Source organism: Nothoprocta perdicaria, unplaced genomic scaffold, assembly GCF_003342845.1.
Source record: "Nothoprocta perdicaria isolate Ctin4 unplaced genomic scaffold, notPer1 scaffold_99, whole genome shotgun sequence".
In the NCBI taxonomy this organism is placed as follows: domain Eukaryota; kingdom Metazoa; phylum Chordata; class Aves; order Tinamiformes; family Tinamidae; genus Nothoprocta; species Nothoprocta perdicaria.
This window is the reverse complement of record NW_020456298.1, coordinates 1,358,015-1,380,236: the sequence shown is the minus strand read 5'-3', so window position 1 is coordinate 1,380,236 and position 22,222 is coordinate 1,358,015. Positions and strand designations below refer to the sequence as shown.

The 22,222-nt window shown below is 39.8% G+C and overlaps 1 protein-coding gene across 2 annotated transcripts; it reads left to right on the top strand.

Annotated features, from left to right (window-relative positions):
* The first annotated feature begins 546 nt into the window (after positions 1–546).
* Positions 547–22,174, top strand: RAB4A (RAB4A, member RAS oncogene family). Of its 2 annotated transcripts, none has more exons than XM_026053398.1 (8): positions 547–648; positions 13,283–13,363; positions 14,261–14,375; positions 14,924–14,986; positions 16,507–16,661; positions 17,608–17,703; positions 19,650–19,801; positions 21,072–22,174. In XM_026053398.1, the coding sequence occupies exons 1-7, from the start codon at positions 633–635 to the stop codon at positions 19,763–19,765; spliced, it is 642 nt and encodes a 213-aa protein (XP_025909183.1). In that variant the 5' UTR covers positions 547–632; the 3' UTR covers positions 19,766–19,801; positions 21,072–22,174. The 2 variants fall into 2 exon arrangements, with proteins under 2 accessions (XP_025909183.1, XP_025909182.1); XM_026053397.1 differs by having other exon boundaries at positions 19,650–19,810.
* Positions 22,175–22,222: the final 48 nt, after the last annotated feature.

Genomic DNA, 22,222 nt, shown 5'->3' with positions numbered 1-22,222 from the left:
CCACACAATAGCGCTGTGGTGGTGCCATATTCACTGCTGGGTGACCACGTGGCAAATGGAGCTCAGCATGCAGACCTGTCTGCCAGTGCACTGCACACTCCAACTGCTAACCCTGGTAGTCCCAGGGCGTCCTGGTGCCTTACAGCTCTGGAGAACTGGGATAAAATGGCCAAGATTAGGACAAATAGCTCCCACAAATCCACCACAAAAGACACCACACTCACCCAAAATGGCCGCCGCCAGCCCCGACCTCAGGGGGCGGGGAGTAGTCAGTCACGTGGTCCGACCCTAAGCCCCGCCCCCCCGCGGCCCCGCACGTGCGCCTTGTTTTGGTGGCAGCTGCGGGGGGGGGCGGGGCTGAGGAGCGTCAGCCCGACGCGCCTGCGCAGTCACACGGCGCTAGCCTCGCCCTCCCCCCTCCCGCGCCGGCGCCTCGAGGGGCGGGGCCGCGGCGGGTCGGGCGCGCACGCGCATGCGCGGCCGTTGYGGCCGTTGGTGGCGGTGCTGAGGCGGCGGCGGCTGCGGGGCCTGGTGCTCTTCTCTGCCGGCCTGCCCACGGGCACGAGGGGCCGCGAGCCGCCGCCGGTCACCGCGCAGGGACGAGCCGCCGCCCCTGGGTGTCGCAGGTGGCCATGTCCGAGACGTACGGTAGGTGTTGGGGGCGGGGCGGGCGCCTCCGCTCCGGGGAGGGGCCGCTGCGAGCGGGGGACCCCGGCGGGCGGCCCTGCGGCCCTGCCCTGCTCCGGCCTGCTGCGCTCGAGCGGGCGGGCACGGCCCAGGGTTGTCACACGCGTTGTGCCGCCGGCCGTGGCCGCCTAACCGCCGCCAGGCCCCGGCCAAGGAGCCGGCAGGAGGTGCTGGGGCAGGCGCTGATGGGCCAGACGCGAGCTCTGAAGCCCTGGGCCGGGGCAGCTCTGGCCTTGTTCTGCAGTCTGGCCTTGCTCTGCGGGCAGGCTGCTCCTTCGGGCTTGATTGTTTTGTTTTTTCCTTTGTTATCAGCGTTCACTGCAGGCTGCAATCCTGCATCAGTCACGATGCTTATTCCAAATTATTTTTCTGCTGTTGAGACGTACTGATGACTCAAAATGTAGGTGAAATTCCAGCCAGGATATTTAGGCCCTCTTGTTATTATTTAAGTTAGTTTGGAAGGAAAAATGCAGTGTATGATCTGTAGGAAGAATCTTATTATTATTTTATTTTGAGTGTATTCTGTTGACAGTGTGCACGTGTGCATCTCACTATTAGCATGGGGATCTAACTATTATGTGGTGTTTCCTATTATTATGTGTTACTTCCTATGAGCCTTACACTGAACAAACACCCAAAGGGGTAGGTCAGAGGGCAAGCTCCAGCAAGGTGACTCAGTCCAGTAAAGGCTYGTCAATGTGTGGAATCAAATAGGCAGGTAGAGCTCATGCTGCTGGCTAAGTGGAGCATATCAGAAGTGACTGAATAGTATTAACTTCTCCTGTTATAACTCTGAGTTCCAGATTTAACCTTGCATGATTTATTTTCTCATTGTATAACATGTAGTTCTGTGTCTTGTATATTTTTCTGTATAGAAGTCTTATCATACTTGTAAACATTTTAAAGCCCCTGAGATYCAAATTGGGTATACTGTGATGCACCCTTTCATTTATTGTTTTCTGGCTTCATGTGTCACAGGCACATGTGACATCTTTAGTAGTTGTTCAGACTTGGGAGCCGCGCTCCTATCTCTGCCTTTAGAGGAGAATCATGATAAATAATGTATAGTTTGGAGAGTTACAGTGTAATTAGATGCAACAAGACTGCTAAAGCCCATTGACCTGAGAGAGATGGACATCACCATCAGTTCTTATTAGTAGGTTAGCTGATCTCATTGTTACTGTTGTTCAAGCTTTTGTAGGTTTTCAGTGCCCTCGTGAGTATTAAGATATTTTGTCCCACTATAGTGGCTGCTTCTGTACACAGGAAAATATTGAACTACRGGGGAAAGTGAGGCAAGAGTGTGTGGCAGCCCTTGAAATTCAYGTTAGAATATTATGACCCTGGTTTTGCCTGTGCTTATAGCTGGCCTTTTAGTCTCTAAACATGTATGGGAAGAAAACTAGAGAGGACAGATAATCCCATTCATGTTCTTCTTTAACCTGCTCACTGTTACAGTATTAGGATAAATAAATGCATCTTAATCAAATGCTTTTCAGCGCTTTTTGCACTGTTCAAGTGATGCAGAACAGTAGTTTTAAATCCACTATCATTCTCCGTTTGCTTTGATRTCCTACAAAACATAGCCTTATATTGAAGGATTTGGGTTATCGTAGTGTTTGGGGAGAGGTTTTTTGTTGCTTTGTATATTTCTCTTGAGTTTCAGTGTTCTATTTCTACAACTTCAGCTACAGGAATTCTGATCTCGAAAACTTAAGATAATGTCACAATGTAGGGTAAATAAATGAACAAAAAAGTGTAAGCTTTGAGATGACACAGAATTTAAGAATGTCTGTGCTCTCTGATCAAAGCGGTAGCCAATATGCAATTCTGCAACATCCTATCAGTGCCTTGGAAAGACCATAAGAACAGGAAAACTGTATTTGATACCTTTGCTAATTTTCTTCAGCTTCCAACTGTTTTCATCTCTTTAGCTTCACCAGTATGGCTTCTATTTTAAAACCTTCTGTGGGTGTTTTTTTTTTTTTTTTTTTTTTTTTTTTTCTTAAGAGATATTTGTGCAGTCTTCTCTTGAACTCAAACTTCTTGCAGTCACTACATCCTTTGGCAGGAAGCCCCCTGTGTAAACTGCTCAGTCTTGTGAAGAGTTATCTCCCCCCCCCCTTTTTTTTTTTAAAGTTTCATTTGATGAGTCTTAGCCCTTCTAATGGATCAGAGTAAGATTTATGTCTTCCCTCTTCATACTATCTGTTATTTCACAGACCTACATAACATTCTGTTACCCTCACCCCAACCCCCCAACTAAATAACTTGCTTAGTCATTACCTCTATGAAAGCTCTCCCATATCAGTCATCATCCTCTTGTCATTTTTCTGATGCTTTTCCAGTTCTGTGGCAGGTTTTTTTTTGTTGTTGTTGTTCGTTTGTTTGTTTGTTTGTTTTCCCTCCCCTTACCCAAATTAGGAAAGAGAAGGAGGGGAGGAAGGGAAAAACACATAACAGATCTAGAAAAGCAAGAGCTGAATCCTGCATACTACCTCTTGACTGGGTGCTTTACATCTTTCTCTTAAAGATGTTTAGACAACATGGAAAAGCACTGAATTTCTGGGATCTGGAAAGCTTGTTTCTAGAATAATTAAATTAACTGGGTTGGATCTTTTCAGTCTGGACAGAAGTCCACTGATGAGAACAGTAACAGGAATTTGCACAAATCTGGGATTAATGTAGAGAATGGATAGGAACTTACTACGTACTCTTCTTTTTCTTGCTAGTAGGGGCATTATATGAAGGTARCAGCCTAGTTCAGAACACCAGAAGATGGTTCTTTAGGCAGCTAACAGTAGGTATATGGAACTTGATGCTGAAAGATGTGTATGTTATAAACTTAAAAAGTTCAAGGGAAGACTGGGTGTTTTCATGGGAGAAAAGTCATTGAAGTAAATAGATACTGTCTTAGGCTTATTAGGCTGTCTTAGGCTGAGGAAGTTTCTTGAGCTGACTGTATTTACAGACTGAAAGAGAAATAGGAACAGTATCTTTAGGTACTTTCCTGTTCTGTTGTCATTGTATAATATTTGCTTTTGGGCACTGTTCCTGTTGGTTTTCAGTTAGGGACAAGTAGCTCACTTCTGATAAATTCTCATAGTGTCCTTGAAGCAGGGAAGAAGCAAATAAAAGAAATCAAGGGAAAAACAAGTGTATGAAACAGTGAATGTAATAGGATAAAGGCTGGAGAGTCAAAACTAAGCACTGAGTCCATCAAGAAGAACATCAGTGACTGCCCACAGCTCCCTCATCCGAGATGTTAGTAGCTGTTGCCCAGCAGTCTTATCTAGAACTGTGAAAAATCAAGGGAACAAAAACAAGCTCCGCAGTTGCTGAGATCTGCCCTACAAAGCTTCTTCCTCATGGTGCTTGGGATGGTTGACCGGGCCATGGCTAGGTGTAGATTGGTAGAAAATTCAGTGTAATTTAGTAATGCTTCAGAGGACTAAGAATAAAAATGCAAGTGAGGCAGAAGGTAGCAAGAATCTCTAGAAGATTTAGCAGAAGTACTGTAGCCCAGCACCCTTGAGTTTTGAAGAAGGTAGATCTTTGGCCTGATGCAATAAAATTACTTTTAGGATCTTGGATCCTCTTCAACAAATGAGAGAATAAAACCTGTATTTTTGTAACTTGTGTGTACTTTGTCCTCTTCATTTTGAGATTTAAAAAAAAAGAAAAAAAAACGGCAGCAGCACCACTCTTCCCCCCCCCCCATGTTTCTTGTTAATCACTAAATCTTTTTAAAATATGCCTAGCAATCAAATCTGTCAAAGGAAGTAGGTGAGAGACTGCTGCTTTCTGGATCCTGCTCAGAGTTAAGCCATGTGCCAAGTCCTGTTGGAGGTGCTTCGGGGCATTATAAGGAAAAGACCATTAGAGTTCTCCTTGAGTCAAATGTGAAAAATCTAGCTGCCTAGGCAATCTAAACAGCTTGGCTGAACAATTTGGGGGTTTTGGTGTTTGGGTGTAGTGTGCGACTGTACTTTTTAGTACTAAGTTGCCCTGGTAGAGAGTTGTAGTGCAAAGAGCTAATCAATTCAGTTTCCTTTTTTTAAAAAAGGAAAAAAAAAAATCCCACCTCATGAATATGTTGAGTCACAGCCACAAGTATTTTAGAAGCAGTAGGATCTAATGGGCCGAGGATCAAAGCAGGAATTGAACCTGTGTGTTACAGCTCCAGCCGTGTCCCTGACTTGCTCTTGAACACAGTTTTATCATAATACCTGTTCTGCACTGTGATAAAAGCAGCATTGAAGGCTTAAAGCTGATGTAATTTGTGCCCTCTTTTTTCCACTCTGCACTGGTTCTGCATTGTAGCTAAAGCCCAGTTATGCCCATACCAGATTTTCAAATAATACTGTAGCTCTACCGTTAAAACCTTTAGCATAGTTAATGTAGTTAAATTCAGCCTAGAAAGCTAGGGCAAACCCAGCACGCAGGGGACATGTAATAAATCTTGTCTTATGGTGTATAAGGGCTAGATCTAAATGAAAAGTGACACCAATTTAAGTCACATAGATAAGAAGCCATAAAAGGCTTGTTTCATGCTGTATGGGGTTTTTATGAGAAGGTGTGTCTGTGTGCAGGGCAGTGATGCAAAAATTTCTGTATGTTCCTTCCGTTATAGATGTATATCTGCATGCTCCTATCTCAATAAGACTCCAGAGTAGTTCCATGAAGGATAAGTTACCACAACGCTTGCTGGACAAGTGCTGTTATAGCAGCATAGCCAGGGCAGAGGAGCCTGTGTGTGCATGAGAACCCACGCTACCGTAGCTGAGCTGTGTATACGTCTTTCTTCAACACCTGCAGCTTATTTGTGTAGCTGTTCCACCAGGGAGCTTGTGAGACTGCAACTTGCTGCAAAGTTACTGGTAGAGTGTAATCAGCTAGAAGTTTGCTGTCCACTTGGAGCCAGGAGCCTGCAGCTTTTAGTAACATTGCTGCCCAGCTCCGTCTCCTATAATAGAGCTGATAGRATGAATGCAAAACAAAATATGTTTGCTTCAGACAAAACCAACACTTCAAACCACCTTTATTCTTGTATTAGAAAGACCTGGATACTCCTGCATGATTAGTTGCTACTAGCAGTGTCTCAACTAAGAGGTAATAACTATTTTAGCAGTTTTGATTGGATGGCAGTTATTTTGTGCACTAGCTTTCTGCTTAGCTTTGAGAGGAAGTGCAGTTGGCTTATTCTGCAGGTACTAACCACATTTAAACATTGCATTTCCCTTCTTGGGTAATAACCTGGAACAGYTAACTGCAGCCGAGTTGACCATAAATACCATCTCATGGTAATTAGAAAAATCTAAATAAATATTTTGACTTGCTGAGAAAGCAATTCACATTGTGTCTTTTTAAGAGTTAACTAGAAAAAAAATTACCTTTCCCTCTCTCTTTCCAAGATGCATCCAGTTACTGGAATTATTGGCCAAGTCTGTGATGCTTTTGCCCAGAATTACTGGGGAAATCTTAATTTTATAGATTAATTTTATGTAACCAGTTACAATGGAAATCATGTAACCAGTTAGCCCACYTGTGTTTCAGGGAGAGCTCTGCAAGACTTCTGTTAAACAGTAATATTGTAACAATTGGAGTGATAACCCCATGAGGAAGGATACTTCTTTTAGTTATTGTTGCCAAAAGCCTTTTTAAAAATGGTCTCCAAGTTTATTKTCAGTTTTATTCCAAATTTGATTCCATTCATCCTTTATTTCAAATTTGATTCCATTCATCCTTTTCTGAGGTTTTGGGCCTGATTCTCTCAAGGCTTCTTGGGCTAGTGTCATAAATAGAAGTAATTTTTAAGCAAATGCTCATATTCCCCAAGGATGGGGGTATAGGCAGCCTGGGTGGTTTGTATGGCAATGGACTGGTCATCTTCAACTATGATACTTGGAGCAATGGAAGATGAAAGCTTGTAGCAGAAWTAGATATGAGAGTGAATGCAACATTATTAGCAACATTTTTTTATATAATGAATATTGCTATCCATGGAATACTGAGGCTTTTGGGACCCATATAACTTAGTGTCAGTTTCTGGAGCAGCTTGTGAAATGGACTGATAATGAAAATGGTACTTATGTTTTCAAGTTTTAGTGGCTGCCTCAAGCAGCTATTTTAAATTATTCTACTTGCGTTTTTCTTCTTCTATACTGGTAGTTAATTYGTTGTGTCTAAGTATATTAATGCTATTTTACATATAATAAATATCAGATAAATAACTATAGCTCATTTTTAATATATCAATATACTATGTTCTCTATGATGTTTCAGTATGAGAATGTGATAGATCTAAGTATTCTTCAGGAAACCATAATATAACAAAATAATCAAGAAGATTTTTCTCTTCAAGATATTTTGTGCTTTCCTTCCTCTCTCAAGTTTTAGCTCCAATTGGTGTAGTAAAATGAGACTGGTAGGGTATAGTGGTGAGGTGTATGTTGAAACAAGCCAGGGCTTGTTGTTTCATACAGCTCTCTTTTARTACAGAAGCACCATGAAAAATAGGCTTTAGTTGGAGAAGGGGGGGGAGGGAGGGGAAAGGAAAAAAAAAAAAGTACCTCTGGAGTTAAGATATTTTAGGTAAAAATATTGAAGCTTGGCAGAGGGGAAAGAAAATTGAACCTGATTTTTCTGGAAAGGATGAAAGAAAAGCTCTATGCAGTTTTCCCTCTTTTTACAATACTAGTCTTGTTTGAAGAGCAAGTACTGCATTTCTATTGTATGCATATTGAAATTCTTAGTTCTTCTCCAGTCTTGCATTTGCATTTAATCAGTATACTCTAAGGTTAGACAATATCTTAATTTGCAAAAGCCTTTGAAATTGCATGGTGGCTGGGGAGGGTTTGGTGGAGGAAGAGCATAGCAGGAGAGTTGTTGCTTATTCCTGCACTTTACGCGCTATTGAAAATTAGTTTGTAGAAGTGATTTAAAATTTATTTATTTATTTGGACTGTTATATATTTAACATCTTATAGAAGGATAAGTGACAAATGTGTGAAACTACATTTTTGACTCTTTATGAGGAAGAGGGGAAAAAAAAGATACTATATGCTAAATGTGTAGAGTGCTTTATGCTAAATCCTCTAGTATTATCGTAAYGAACTAGTTCTTAAATTTGTCTGCTGTTTCATATTCTGGCAGAGCTGACTTCATGATACTACAAATACTGTTTCTATAACACATCTTAGGTATCTTTGGAAGAAAACTGGCACTAAGTGTGTTTATTTTCCAGAAGTATTTTTGAATGCAGCAACATAACTTTTGTTGTATGCAACTGATTTCGAGTCTTTTTGAAATCTACACCTCCTGATAAGGGGTTTCACTTTTAAGATGTTATTAACTTGCTCATATAAACTTGGACTTAATAGATAGAGCAAAGAAAAAGTACWGCATTAGTCATGTGCGTGTTCCTTAAAGAGGGTATTGAAACAAAAATCAAAAATAAATAGTCAGTATTAGAACCCATTCAGGGAAACAGTGAGTCTCATTAAGTCCTGAAAGTTAATACCCTGGTGTTGATGATTGGCTGCTGGCTGACTTAAAAAATACATACCTCACATATGTAGCAACCCCATGCCTTAGGTGCCTGATGAAGACTTTGGGATATACGTTTGTTGTCCTGAAAAGATTTTTTTTTTTTTTTTTTCTGACCAGCTATCTGATGCCCAGCAAGATGAGAGGAGAGGCTGCACTTTCAAATTACTTTTCAGGTGTTGCCCCTGAACTTATTGAGATACAAGGGTCTCCATGAGGGCGAGTACTATGAAGTATACACAGGTTTTGTTATCCCATTTCTCGATGCAAAATATATGCATTTTTTTGCATTCCAGTAAATACAGACTAATTTAACGTAGCTTGCCTGAATAGGTAAATGCAAAGCAACCTTTGGATTGTAAATGTTTGAAGAGTGTGTATGGAGGGGGAGACTATATTATCTTTGAGTAAATGTGATATGTGTATCCTGGTCAGATATTCTTAATCCACCCCATATCCCCTCTAAGGATTTATCTATTACTGTCAGAATGGTCACAGGCAGGAGTTTGTCAATCTCTGCCACTGTCGTAAAATATGTGGTCCATTTTAAATATACTTCTTATAGTCTGGGGTATTCAATTTATATTTTTTTTCTTCTAGTTCCCCACCTTTTGTCAACTGGTCCTTGCATTTGGTCTTTGGTCTTAAGCTTATTTTATTGCTTAGAGAACAAACCTCTGCTTTTGCTTGTTAGGAAACCAAGCTTCCCTCACGGAAGCATTATGTATGCGGACTCGAATAGATGCAAGCTTATCTTGTTAATTCTTATTGCCAGAAAGGAGTAATTAGAAAAGAAAGAAGTCCTTTTCTCTTCTTTGGAGGCAGCATCTGATAGTAGGAGTGCTTTAGAGCTCTTTTCTATACAGTTTCTGCAAAGGAAGAGATGGGGAGGCAACAAGGCTGTGAGGCAAAAAGGCTGTGAGGCAACTTTTTTATGGGGATTAATGAGCCAATTTCCAAAGGCTTGGCATTAATGAACATATGTTTGACTCTTTATCAAGGAATTAGGAGACTAAACTGTGATTGCAGATGATAGTTTGGACTGCTTTCCCTTCGCTTCTGTTTAGCAAGAACAATTCAATTCATTTTATTACAACTTTGTCTCAAAAAATGTAGTTTAGAAGCTGTTCAGTTATTCCTGCTGCTGAAGCAGACCTCAGTCAAAGGAGGAGGTTGGATGTCTGAGGGTGGTTTCTGCATCAACCCTCTGTTCTGCTACTGTGGTACGAGTCAAAGCCCACAATTCTCCTTCTCTCCATCTCCCTCCCCTCCACCCTCCCAAATCTAGATGGACTGGCTGGGGTATCTTTAGGGTGGGCCCTTGGTTTTACTTAATCCTTTTTCACCCATGCTAGGAAATAGGGATTAGTCCAGGGAGGGTTTACTCCTTGTACTCCAACCCAGTACAGGACCAGGTGATGCATGTGGCTCACACAGGGAGAGTAAATCGATTCATTCTATTCCCAGATTTCCTTAAATAGGCCTGCTGTGCTTTTGTATCTTAAAGCTTTCTATAGTGCTTGTCTTGAAATCCCTTTTCCTCTTGGCATAGAACTTCATTTTGTTCCTAAATCTTCATGTTATAATGATGTTATTTACAGGCACAGTACTTTTACTTTTCTGTGCCTTTTAGTATCTAGCATAAGAGGAATCTGTGACATCTTGGTGGTGTTCCTTTTTAGCTCCTGTGAAGAAGGAACAACAGAGTTCAAAAGAAAAACTTCTCTAGGGGCACAGTCTTGGCAGCTGACTGGAATGTGCTTCCAGCTTCTTTGTCAATAGCAGAGAAAGAAAACAGGCTTTGAGCTGAAGTCACTTAACTCCTCTGGGAAGAGGAGACAAAAAAAAAAAAAAAGCTGAACAGAAACACAAAAACTTAAATGAGTTGTATTCTGTGCAATTACAAAGAATAAATATTTAGAATTTTTTTACTGATCAAGTATACATATACAGTAATGCTACAGTGGGCCAAGAGAAGCTATTTATCCAGTGCTGTTCAGACTCTATTCTTGAACCATGATAAATCTGTAGGTGTGTCAGAGATCAGAATGTAGATCTATGAGAAAAGTTATAAAAATGTTGTTGACGTGGTTGCCATTGCCACAGAGAATGACACTATAAGGAAAAAAGCTCCCAAATAAGAAATGTTCTCCCTGTTCTTATCTGGGAGATGATAGCTGGTCTTATTCATTATTGTGCTAGGCTATGAGACTAAAAGGCTCACTGCAATATTCCTATTGCTAAATAGGAATATTTGTGGGTTTAAGTAGACATTTTCCTCTTCTTGTCTTTCCCCACGGTAAATTACATGTGCAAAATATTCCACGTTTTTCTTACATCCATTATGGATTTCTTGTGGGTAAACTACTTCCAAAAAGATTTGATGAAGAGCCTTTTGTTTGCTTGAACAAGAAGAATTTACAAGAAATCATTGTTTAAATTGAAGTAATGTTCACAAAAACAATTCTGTCAGTGTCACTTTCTTGGTGAATTTCAATGTTCTACTTTACAAAATACACATCATCTCAAAGATTTCTGCTTTCTTTAGAGCAAAAAGCCTTCAAATTTTAATAGAAACTCTTTCTATTTCCATTTTATGGAAATGGAAAAAACAGATTCTTTCTTCTGTGCTCTAATGGTAACGCGGGTTTCAAATTTCCCCTTAAACTGCTGCTACAGATTATTTGAGTCACTGTTACTTCATATATGTGTATGAAGGCATTTTTATTTTCTAAGCAAGTGTTGAACCAACCAATCTTTTTTTTGCAAATGATTTACCTAGTGCTTTTAATAATTGTATGCTAGTGTTTTTAATAATTGTATGACACAAATGAATCTTGCTACGAATTGGGAGTCTGTTGTGCTATCAGAATAGTGCTATTAGCATCAATCAAGTATAAAATCTCCTAATGTCAGTCTTGCTCTTAAAGGAAAACTTAAGGTACCTCAAAGGTACCTTAACAGGTACCTCAGGTACCTGTTTAAAGTAGAACAGTCCAGGAAGAATATGCTGGTGTCCTGAAGTTCTTCCTTATCAGTCCCAGGCCCTCGCAGTGACCCTGCTGCTAATGCAGAATTTCTCACCTGCCCACAGGCTGTCTGCCCAGAACGGAGCAGCTTGTGGAAGTGGCTGCTCAGCATGATTTTGTGTGTTGTGAAATATGGCTTCAAGAACCAGTGTTGACAATCAGTGCTCAAAATGAAAGAGCAAATTAAAATAGGAATAGAGTTTGCCTATTTTTCTTTCTGTGTTTTAGTTTGATATTAGTTGGTATGCTACTGTCAATAGTATGAGTCTTCCATGGAGGGAAGGAAATCTTAATTTTTAAAATTTTTTTTAACAAGAAAACCTGATAAACATTCACCAGATATGGCATCAGTTATAGCTGCATTTTGTATTAATTTGGGGGGAAATTGTGGAGACCAGAAAGTGTTTTTAATTGAGATTTTGAGGAACTCTTTGAAAATAAAACTGGTGAGAGTACATATACTACACACACTCGCAATGGTTTTTGTGCATAGTTACAGAAAAATGTATATTTCAATATGTGTATAAAAAGAGAAAGACCAAGGCTATTTGGTACTTGGGCTAGTTGGTCCACAGGAAGAGAATTTTTTTTTTAACATAACACTTTGAGACTTTTTTATATGTGTATGTTTCATTTTTAGTGTGAGACTTCGATCAGAAGTGTGAAGTATTCTCAGTGCATTAGTGTGGTTAACAGTTGAGATGACAAGATGAAGGGCTCTCCTTAGGAGATAACATGCAGAATTTTCATAAAGCAGCAAAATCCCCTTTCTAACTTTTTTTCTTTTTGCAAAGAAAGCATGAGCAGCTGGGTGGGAGCGTGAAGAATGAGGGCTTTGGTACGGAATGTCTTGAGAGCGAAAATGTTCACGCTGGCGAGCGAGAGGAGGTAATCGCCTTGTTCTGAGGAGCGCAGAAAATGGGATGTGTATCAAAGCCTGTCACAGTATTTGAAAATAGAAAAATCATGGAAAAGTAGATCATAAAATAACAGAAATGCTTTGTGCAACACCACCTCATTGTAAAGATTACTAACATTTGGGAGGCAACTGAAAGCAAAGGATGGTGGACATGCCCAGCATTCTTRCTCCTCTGTTTTTGTCAGTGGCAACGTTTTCAATATCAGGAACTTACTGTAAGAGAAACGTATTTACTGCTTTTACCATTGCTAGGAGATGCTTTGATATGCTGATGATATGCTTTAACAATTCTGATAAATATCTATTCCTGTATGAAACAGAATGAGCAAGTTGACTGAGTTTAATGTGCCCACAGAAGGCTGTAAAATGAAGGGCTCAGGCAGGGCTCTTGACCCCTGATCTGCGGTATAGTCTAATCTTCTTCTTGCCCACCCTCATGAGCCAATATTTGTGCAACCCGTTAGGCAGCTCTCAGCTGTTAAATTAATATATTAATTAAAGTTTCATTTTTGTTAATGTTACAAACGGAATCCTTTGAAAGCTTGGTTATGTGACATCTTCTAGCTGCCTACTATATACARACTGCACAAGGAAGTTGCAAAGATAATTTTATTTTAAAAAAGGAGCTTAATTTAATCATGACTCCTTCAAAAACTGTTACAGTTGYCCAAACAATGGCTTTATATATTGGAAGTGAGCAGTCATTTGAAACTGATCCAACAGGGAAACTTTACCTGATTTTTCAGACAAAATGAAAGTAGAAACGGAGACGTATAGTTAAAGTGAGATACATAATGGTAAGCTGAATGAACAATGGTAAATGGTTCATAAGTAGGTAAAATATCAGAAGGCATTGATATAATAACGTAACGCAAATAAATTTTTGGGGTGGGGAAAAGAAATTCTGGATAGTTTCATACTATTATCTTTATTTTAAGAAGCTGATGTCATTATATGGGATATTTTTATTAGGTTTAGCTAAAAGGTATGGCTTATGGACCGTTGCTGGCTTGTATATTTGATCTTGTGACAAAAAATGTGAATGGAGTGGATTCTAAAAGTTAGCCATGTTTATGCTTATATTTATTTCAATCTTCAGATTTCCTTTTTAAGTTCTTGGTCATTGGAAATGCTGGAACTGGAAAATCCTGTTTGCTACATCAGTTTATTGAGAAGAAATGTGAGTATATGTGCTTGTCATAAGAGTTCTCCCTTGTACAACAGGTTCTGTTGAAGATGTGTTGAGGTTCTATAAGAGTRTTTGTAGTAGTAAGAACTGCATGGATATTAATCTCATCTGTTTGGGTAGATGATAATTTTGCTTTACAATTACTTTCAAAACAATGCTGTAAATCTCCAGTTTCTCCCTAATCAAAAGCTTGGTCTTGAGCAATATCTCTGTCATAGGTCAACTAMATATAACGAGATGTTGATGGAAAACACATGCATTATGTGAAAAGTAAAGTTTGCTGTTATCATTTATTTGGGGAAGATTATAAGTTCTCAAACTCTCCCTAGAGATATTAAGCAGATGAAAGAAAAAGTGAAATTGTTTAAGTGGATCTGGAAAGGTTGTTGCATAGCATTCAGATCTCCCAACATCCAGTCTCTTTCTAAAATCCCTAGGTTTTCTGTGTGCTTTAAATATCATGTTTTGTGTTAAATATTTGGTAGAGGCCCTTCTAACATGATATTAGTGTACGAGATGTTATTGGATATGGATAGATAGGAAAGAAAATTTCTCTTTAAATGCACTCTTAAATTACATTGGAGTATTGGAAAGTACAGCTGAAGAGGACAGGCAGAAATTTTCCCATAAYTTGATAATGGGAGCAAATAATAGTTTGATTAAACTACTAGTAATTATGATTTGAAGAGGATGTTAAAAATATTGTAAGAAATCTTTATTTCTGAATGTGGACAAGTCTTATGAATTGTGTAGACTTTTTTGATCTTTCAGGAGGTAGTTTGTAGTTTCAGCAGTGTAGATTTTTGATCCTGCCTAAATAGAATGATGTAAAGCCACTTATTTGCTGTAATTATTCGCTAAATATTGCTGTGCTTTTCCTTTTTTTAGTCAAAGATGACTCCAATCATACTATAGGAGTTGAATTTGGTTCAAAGATCATAAATGTTGGTGGTAAATATGTAAAACTGCAAATATGGGATACAGCAGGACAAGAGAGATTCAGGTATCCTTTTCATTCATCTTAATAAATGTTGTTAACCTTGCATTATGGGGGCTGGCTAATGTTTATCTCAACTTATAAATAGGCACTGCTTCTGATTCAGTAGAACTGGATGTCTGCTTTGCTGCTGCTAACTAGGACAGATCTTCCACGTTGGGCATACAGATATATATTTTTTTCTCCAGTAAAGTGGTGCTAACTTGTGAGAAATGAGCTCCCACTCTTGTTTTCATTGGGTAAAGCAATCTGTGTGATAGCTAAGGTACATRCAGTGAAAAGCTTGTTTGCTAGCCAAACTGAAACTTTTATTTTTTTAAATGAGGTATGTGCTAAACTCTGTTTAGATTTTCTCTAGGTTGGAAGAAGTAAATACTAGAAAGTTGTAAGTGAATCAAGTTGTTACCTAAATCCAAGTTATTTAGCATAGCTTATTTCACATTATTTAATTTAAAACTCCTTAAGAGAGCTGCCTGCCATAGTGTTTATTATGTTAACTTGGCCTTGAAACAATGAAAATGTTACAGAAACACACATCTGTAATTCTATTGCAGGTCTGTGACAAGAAGTTACTACAGAGGTGCCGCAGGTGCTTTGCTTGTCTATGATATCACCAGGTAATAAAATTGACAACTCTGTTTAATGGCTGTCAGATACAAGTAAAAAGACTTCTGTTCTAAACAATATGTATGTAAGTTTTGGGGTTTACATGAAGTAGTGTGAAGTCCGTATGTGTCAACGTTCTCAGAAAGGAATTAAACAATATTATGGGGACTGTTTTAATTGTGACAGACTCTGTGCAATTCCACCATTGGCTCAGGAAGCTCTGTGAACACTCGTTGGAAACAGAGTAAAATTGGGGAAGATCACAGGTGCAAGTGTTATGCTATTCTCCAGGTGTCCTTTACACTTGTGGCTTTGCTCAATTTCATAGCTTCAGAACAAATAATAATCTTGACACTGACCACAGGGGAAAAGAAAAGCAGATTTTTAGCACCTTTTGATTAAAGAAGTACCTCCCTTGGGGAAGCTGCTTATTAGCACACTGGTACAACAGGACATCCTCTAGAGAGGCTGCTCATTCCCTAACTATAGCCCCCAAATCTGTTTGTCTCTGCATCTTTTTTATATACATACATATGTGTATGTTATACTTGGCCAATGGAACACTTCTCCATTATACATGGTCAATTTATTTTCTGGCTGTCATTAACTGATACTGGTCAGATAGATTTGGTGTTTGATTAATGGTAATTTATTAAGTGTCTTTTTTACCATTCTCCTCCCCCAGATTAGTGGGCTGTTTTCTTTATAATGTGCATTTATAATGTGCCATGAGGATAAGAAGTTTTTAGCATCCCCTTTAAAACCTCATTAATTCCATGCTAGACAATAGTTCAGTCCATTATTCGTAGAATTCACACACAAGTTGAAGCTAGATAAGGCACATAGAATTTTAGCTTTTTGTATTACCAAGATATTTTGGGTTTTTTTTCCTGCAAACTGTTTTTTACACTATTAATAACCAGTTACTACTTCTCAGATGCTGCAAATAGACTAACTTAGCTCACCATGCTGTGTAAATGTTCTTTGGTCTCCTGTTTCCCTTTGTCTGGAATTGCCACTCTGAAACGTACTAGCAGTGGTTCCAGAGAGCTTTAGAGCTTTAAGTGGGAGTGTTTCAGTAAAACCTTGTCAGACCTAGTGTCCAGCTCAGAAATTATTAATGCAAATGATCATCTCGGGAGCAGAGGCAGTGAAGCACTATATGCCTCATTCTCAGAACTGTGGTACACTGGGAGAAGTAATCTGGAGGGGGCTGCTTCCTAAAGGACCTAACATGAAACTGCAGCACTTGGCTTAGATCTCTTGGCACAGAAACTGTCGAGAGGAATTTGGGTGCCTTTGTGGTCAATCTAATTTTGATTTGTAAAAACCTTAATTTTTAATTTTTGAGTAGTTTTATGAAGGAGCTTGACACAGCTTACAGATGGCAGATCTGAGATCTATGGATGGCTTGTGTGGCAGCAATTTGTAGCTCGCACAAATGTAACTCTGAATTTTAATCCAGTCTGACTTCCTAATCTGTTCACTCACCATGTTTATGCTCTAATAAAGGATGTTATTTCCTACACAGCCGAGAAACCTACAATGCACTTACCAATTGGTTGACAGATGCAAGAATGCTAGCCAGTCAAAATATTGTGATAATACTCTGTGGAAACAAAAAGGATCTTGATGCAGATCGTGAAGTTACTTTTTTAGAAGCATCYCGCTTTGCCCAAGAAAATGGTAAGTGGTACATAAGCTCTTCCTGTAGTGTTGAAAGATGCTTAATACTTAAAAGGATTTATTTTCTATGCAGCTACAGCCTGGTTTTTTTGTCCACTGCATCTTGTAAAAATATGTATAGAAAATAGTTCTGTCAGGRCATGAGGCACAGAGGAAGAAAAATGCTGGTAGTGAAAAATACATGTACTCTTYGATTCCCGGTACCAGCCACAACTGCTACTTAAAGGATATCTTCTGTAGTTAGAAATATTGCTTAGTGAGTGTGTATAGTTGTGGGCATGGCTTCTAAAGGGCTGGAGAGAAAATGAAGAGTAATGTTTTTCTAGTTTCATCTTACAGATCTACAGATAGTGTTGGAGGGAGCGTGCCGCAGATGGAAGTAATGCCTTTGACCTGTGGGAAAAGGGGGTTCCAGGCATGGCATGTGTCCAGAGGACTGTTACCCAGGCTGCAGTATTCAGAATTTTCCCTCTTTGAGGGCRTGCTTCTGTGACAGCTAAAGCCAGGCTCAGTCCAAGCTATTGTGCTACACCCTTTCTATCAGTAAAATGGCTTTATATTGATTATATATATATATATATAATTATTATAATATATATAAAATATATATATTATTATAAATGTCTTATATATTGATTATAGTTAATTATGTGGAATGACTTAGTTGGTTTTACATGCCAGCTTGCCCACAACTCATGAGTACCCCATTTTGGTACTYTGAAATCTATGTGCTTCCCTTAGAAAACGAGGAGATATATGTGGTGGTGGTGAGAGGAGCTTGCTTTGTTGTGAAAGTGGGTTAAATGGGAAAAAAGAGGGAAATTAATTTTTTTTTCAAGATAAAGAATGCATCATTCTTGTAATCTTTGTGGTTTCAGTTGCTCCATGATACTAAGAGTATTAGTAAGAGACCTGACTTGAGATTGTTTTCTGTTGTCGTATGCAGAGCTGATGTTCTTGGAAACCAGTGCACTAACAGGGGAAAATGTTGAAGAGGCCTTTGTACAGTGTGCAAGAAAAATACTCAATAAAATTGAATCAGGTAAGTTGAGATCACTATTCTAACTCTGATACTTTGACTTTTGGAAATTAAAATGCACCTGAAATACCACTATTGAAATGTTTGTAATAGAATTTAGCAAAATCTTACTGCAGTAAAATAGCCTGCTTGATTTGCAGCTGATAGCACTTTGTTTTAATAAAAAATGAGCAGGCAGAAGGCTATACCAAAAGGGAAGCAGGGAGAGCAGGAATATGTGATGTTTTTACAAAGTTTGCCTTAATAGTCAGCTCTGAGCATAGGCTGAGCACTGTGTGGGTTGCTGGGTCCTCACAAGCGCAACCTTTTAATATCAAGCTTTAGCAGAACGAGACACTGGTATGAGGGCACCCATAACCCCTAATTCTGCTTCTCGTGTATAAAAGGGAAACTGGGTCAAGAGAACTGAAACAGTAACACTGAAAACACCAGGGATGTTTCCTAGCAACTTACGTTTCTCGGGAAACCTGCTTGAAACCATTTTGTTTTCTTTTGCAAATCTAGAAATGCAATCTAGAAATAGGCTCCCAAGTGCAGAGTGTCATTAGAGCTCATCTGCATTGCAGTTCTTACTTTCTAGTTACCTGATCTCTGTCTTTTTTAAATTGCAATTTTGAAGTCTGTCTGATGGACACATTTTGAATGCCTGTCATTTGTTTTTTAATTTAAAAGAATATAGCACTTTCATGGGAATTCCCTGATTATTGTACCAAATGGCAARCCAAATATTTGATTTTAAAGCAGAAGAATGGAAGGGTAAGGCAAAGAACAATGTTCTCATGGTGCTGCAGCTCCTCGAGTGGTTTAGAGACAKTACTAGGGCAGCTTTAAGTCATGCCTTCTGCAGACTGCTTGTCCTCTCCCTTGTGGCAACAGCCAGCCAGAGAATCATGGAAAAATTGAGGGAAGGGCCCTAACAGGCTGGTAGTGTGGCCTTCTGCAGGAGGAGGCGGCCTCTGAGGCAGGGTCAGCGTTGAAGTGAGAGCAGGTTGCTGCAGGCCATGCCCAGGCTGACTTTGAGAGCTCTCCAGGAACAGTGGCTCCACAAGGCTTATCACAAAGCTTATCTGCTGAACCACTCTCAAGGTGAAGTTTTTCTCTCACRTTCATGTCATTCAGAAATTCTCCTTTGGCATATGGTGGCTGTTGCCTCTTGCTCTTTTWTTGTGAATGCCAGAGTTCAGTCTTCGCTAAGCGTCTACCTTGTAAAGGGCTGCCATCCTCCCTTTAGGTTACCTCTTAGTCCTCTCGTCTCCAGGCTGTGCAGAGCAAGCCCCCCATGCTTCAGCTGAAGCTTCAGCTGCCCATGTCCAACCAGTAGCAGGGCAGAGAAGGTATTTCCAGCAAAGCATCCACACAAGCAGGCATATACCAGTACACACAAAATATTTGTGTGTATATTTATATAAATATGTAGATGTGTTGTCCCCTGCTTTGTGCCTGGGGAGAGGAGCTTTCATGTTCCTGACACGAAACCTAACAGGGTAGAGAGCATCAGCCCCTGTCTTACTGTGCAGCCTTCTGCTGAACTCCTCCCAGTTCTCTCTCCTGTTCKAACCTTGGCCAGCTCAGCATGCGGCTGCAAGAACTTTTACCCATTCGTTCTTACCCATTCTCTACAAATTAATCTCTAAGCCAGGGGGTTTTTAACTTGAAATGGTGTTTGCAGGTGTGTGAGATGTTTCTTTTGTTGGAAGTGCAAAAACGTTTCTTGTTGCAACTTAAATGAGAGACAGCTGCTTTGTCATTAGGATTAAAGTTGAGAGATGCAATTACTGGAAAACGCTGTACAGGTTTGGGATTGYCTGAAGACAGAGAGCCTTGAAGTAGCCCTTTGCATGACTGCAGCAGAACACCATTAGCTGTTTGTGTTTGATGCTGTCTTTTAACTTGGATCACTTGTAACTAACATATTCCAACTTCTGTGGCCATTTTATGCTTTTCACCAGGAGAACTAGATCCGGAAAGAATGGGCTCGGGTATTCAGTATGGGGATGCGGCCCTGAGGCAGCTGMGATCGCCACGAAGAGCACAAGCAGAGAGTGCTCAGGAATGTGGGTGTTAGAGAAACGAACACAGGAGTCCCAAACACTGAACTTAGGTATGAAAGGTAAGACTGCAAAATCTCGGGGCATTTGGTAGATGRTCTTACTGCATAAGGATGCTATTTTGTCTGCTTGGCTTTTCCACAGGTAGCCTGTAAAAGAATATAAAATCCAGTCAAGTAATGCACAGTAGAACTGAGGCTTTATATTTGATATTTCTTCTACCATCTACCTGCCAAAGAYTAATTTTAAATAATGATGTTGTTTTCCTTATTTTGAGTAATGCAGTTAAAAACACTTTRAACTGTTGCATCTCAGAAAGGAATTATATCCTTGATAATTACTTGACACACGGAAGAGAAGGTGACTCTGTGGCATCATAGAAAAATACTACTGGAAATGAGAACTCATGAAATGTGTGGTGCAGTATCTTGCCACCAGTATCTTGTTAAAAACTGTTGTATAGTCCTCTCTGTATAGTCTCTTACAGACTGAGAGGCTTAAACTCAAGGTAGTATTGGATTCCAAACTTCCTCTGACTTTTTGTGTCCCTGAAAGGAAGAACAGGCCAGAGTAGTTCCCGCTCCTGGCTGTCATGGGCAGGAATGTCTGCAAGAAGAGACCAGCAGTACCTGCTGCTTCAGCTTTGGGTGGTTTCAAGCCAGCTGCTCCCCGTGGCTGTTGCCCCCTATAGCAGTGGAGCAGAGGACATGAGGAACAGATTTTTTCCCTGAGCAATAAGAGGAAGAGAGAGCTAAACGTCCCATTATCTACTCCCTAAAGCATCCTAGTATTTAATTTCTCATAAATGCTTGTATTTAGGCATCTTCCAGTTTTTAGGAATGTTATCTACCTCCCTGCAGTAGGTATGTGGCTAGAGTTGCCCTTTCCCCCTCAGCCAGTAATGAGGATAGTTAAGGAATTACAGTGCAGTGTCTCTGAGGTCACTGACCCTCACTTTTCTAACAAATGAGGCAGTGATATCAAATTAAGCTAGTACAGAAAACATAATTATTATATTATTTTTACATTAAAAACTTGACAGAACGTTAAATAAGGCTCTATTCAATTCTATAATCTCACTTTTTGTTCTTTGAGTATTTTGAGAGCTTAGCTCTCAACATACAGGAATCTTCAAATTGCTTTCCTCCCATTTTCCTTGTAAGATATGAGTCTTCAGCAAAAAGACTGGTAAACRGGGAGTGCAGTCACTCTGCCTCCTGTTCTGGCTGTGCAGGAGTGAGTGTTCACTGATCTTATTTCAGGAACTGAGTTTGAACATGGATCAGATGCACCTAAGTGATGGAATTCTTGTCTGTTTTCCAGCTGTCCATGCAAATGGTGTTTGAAGAAGCGGAGAAGGTTTGAGGGCTATGCAGTTTTTAAAAACCATCTTCCAACTATATATTCATAGGACCAGACCACTGGTGGCAAAGTGAACTGTGTAATGTAATGCAGGAATGTGCACGTGACACACAAGACTGCAAAGCAAATCTGGTAATTGGTGGACAATGTTAAGGCTCATACCTGTATGTAAACATTTTCCATTACGCATTTTTGTTCCTTCTTCTTTAGTTTAAAGCATCGCTCTATACTGTATATAATGTAACAGTAAATTTACAAAGCATGATATACTTATATATGATGATAGAATGTTGCACTATAAGCAGTTTAATATTTTATTTTTTTATCATATAAACTAAAATTTACCTGAAGTAGGCTTTATCATGTTTGTTTGTTTGCACACTAGGTTGTATTTATTACCTGAATTCTAAAGGCGCTGGCATTGATTGTCAGTGGTGGATTTTTTTTTCCCTTAGTTGGTCACATTCTGCAAGCAATTTACATGACTAATACACAGCCCATGTTTAGGACCCTTACTTGTGTTTACCAGGATGTCAATTTGGAAAGCGCATTTTTATTGTAGTGCACCTATCCTGTTTCCTCACAACCCTTAAATAAACATCTTTCAGAGGTCTTTTAGCCAACTTCAAAGGTTTAGAGAAAAAAAGATATTTCAAAGTATCAAATGCCTGTTGACTACTTGAATTTTTCTGTTTTCTTTGTATAGCACTGGTGTCACGTGTAGTATTTGTGTGAACTGAACTGTGCATATTCTGTTTGCTTGTAGCACTAGTCCAGGGACAGGGGCTTACAAAAAGGATCATGATAAGGGTTCTCTGAAGCTCTTATCACTAACCAAGCAATTAGCTATGGCAAAAACAACTCCTGCTGCAAGCATACCCGGCAAGGTACAGACTGAGCCCAAATGGGTTTCTCCGAGGTATGCCGAATGTAAGACACTTCAAATATCAATTTCGTGGCTTTTAAACATTCATGAAGTAAAACTAAGATTTTGAAACTGGAAGCCTAGAGTGTGTATTTGGGACCTCGCAGCCCGTCGTGCTGGAGCTCGGCCTTGGGCTCGGGGCGCGCTGCAGCCAGAGCTGCCTGCGCAGCCCCGGCCCGTGCMCGAG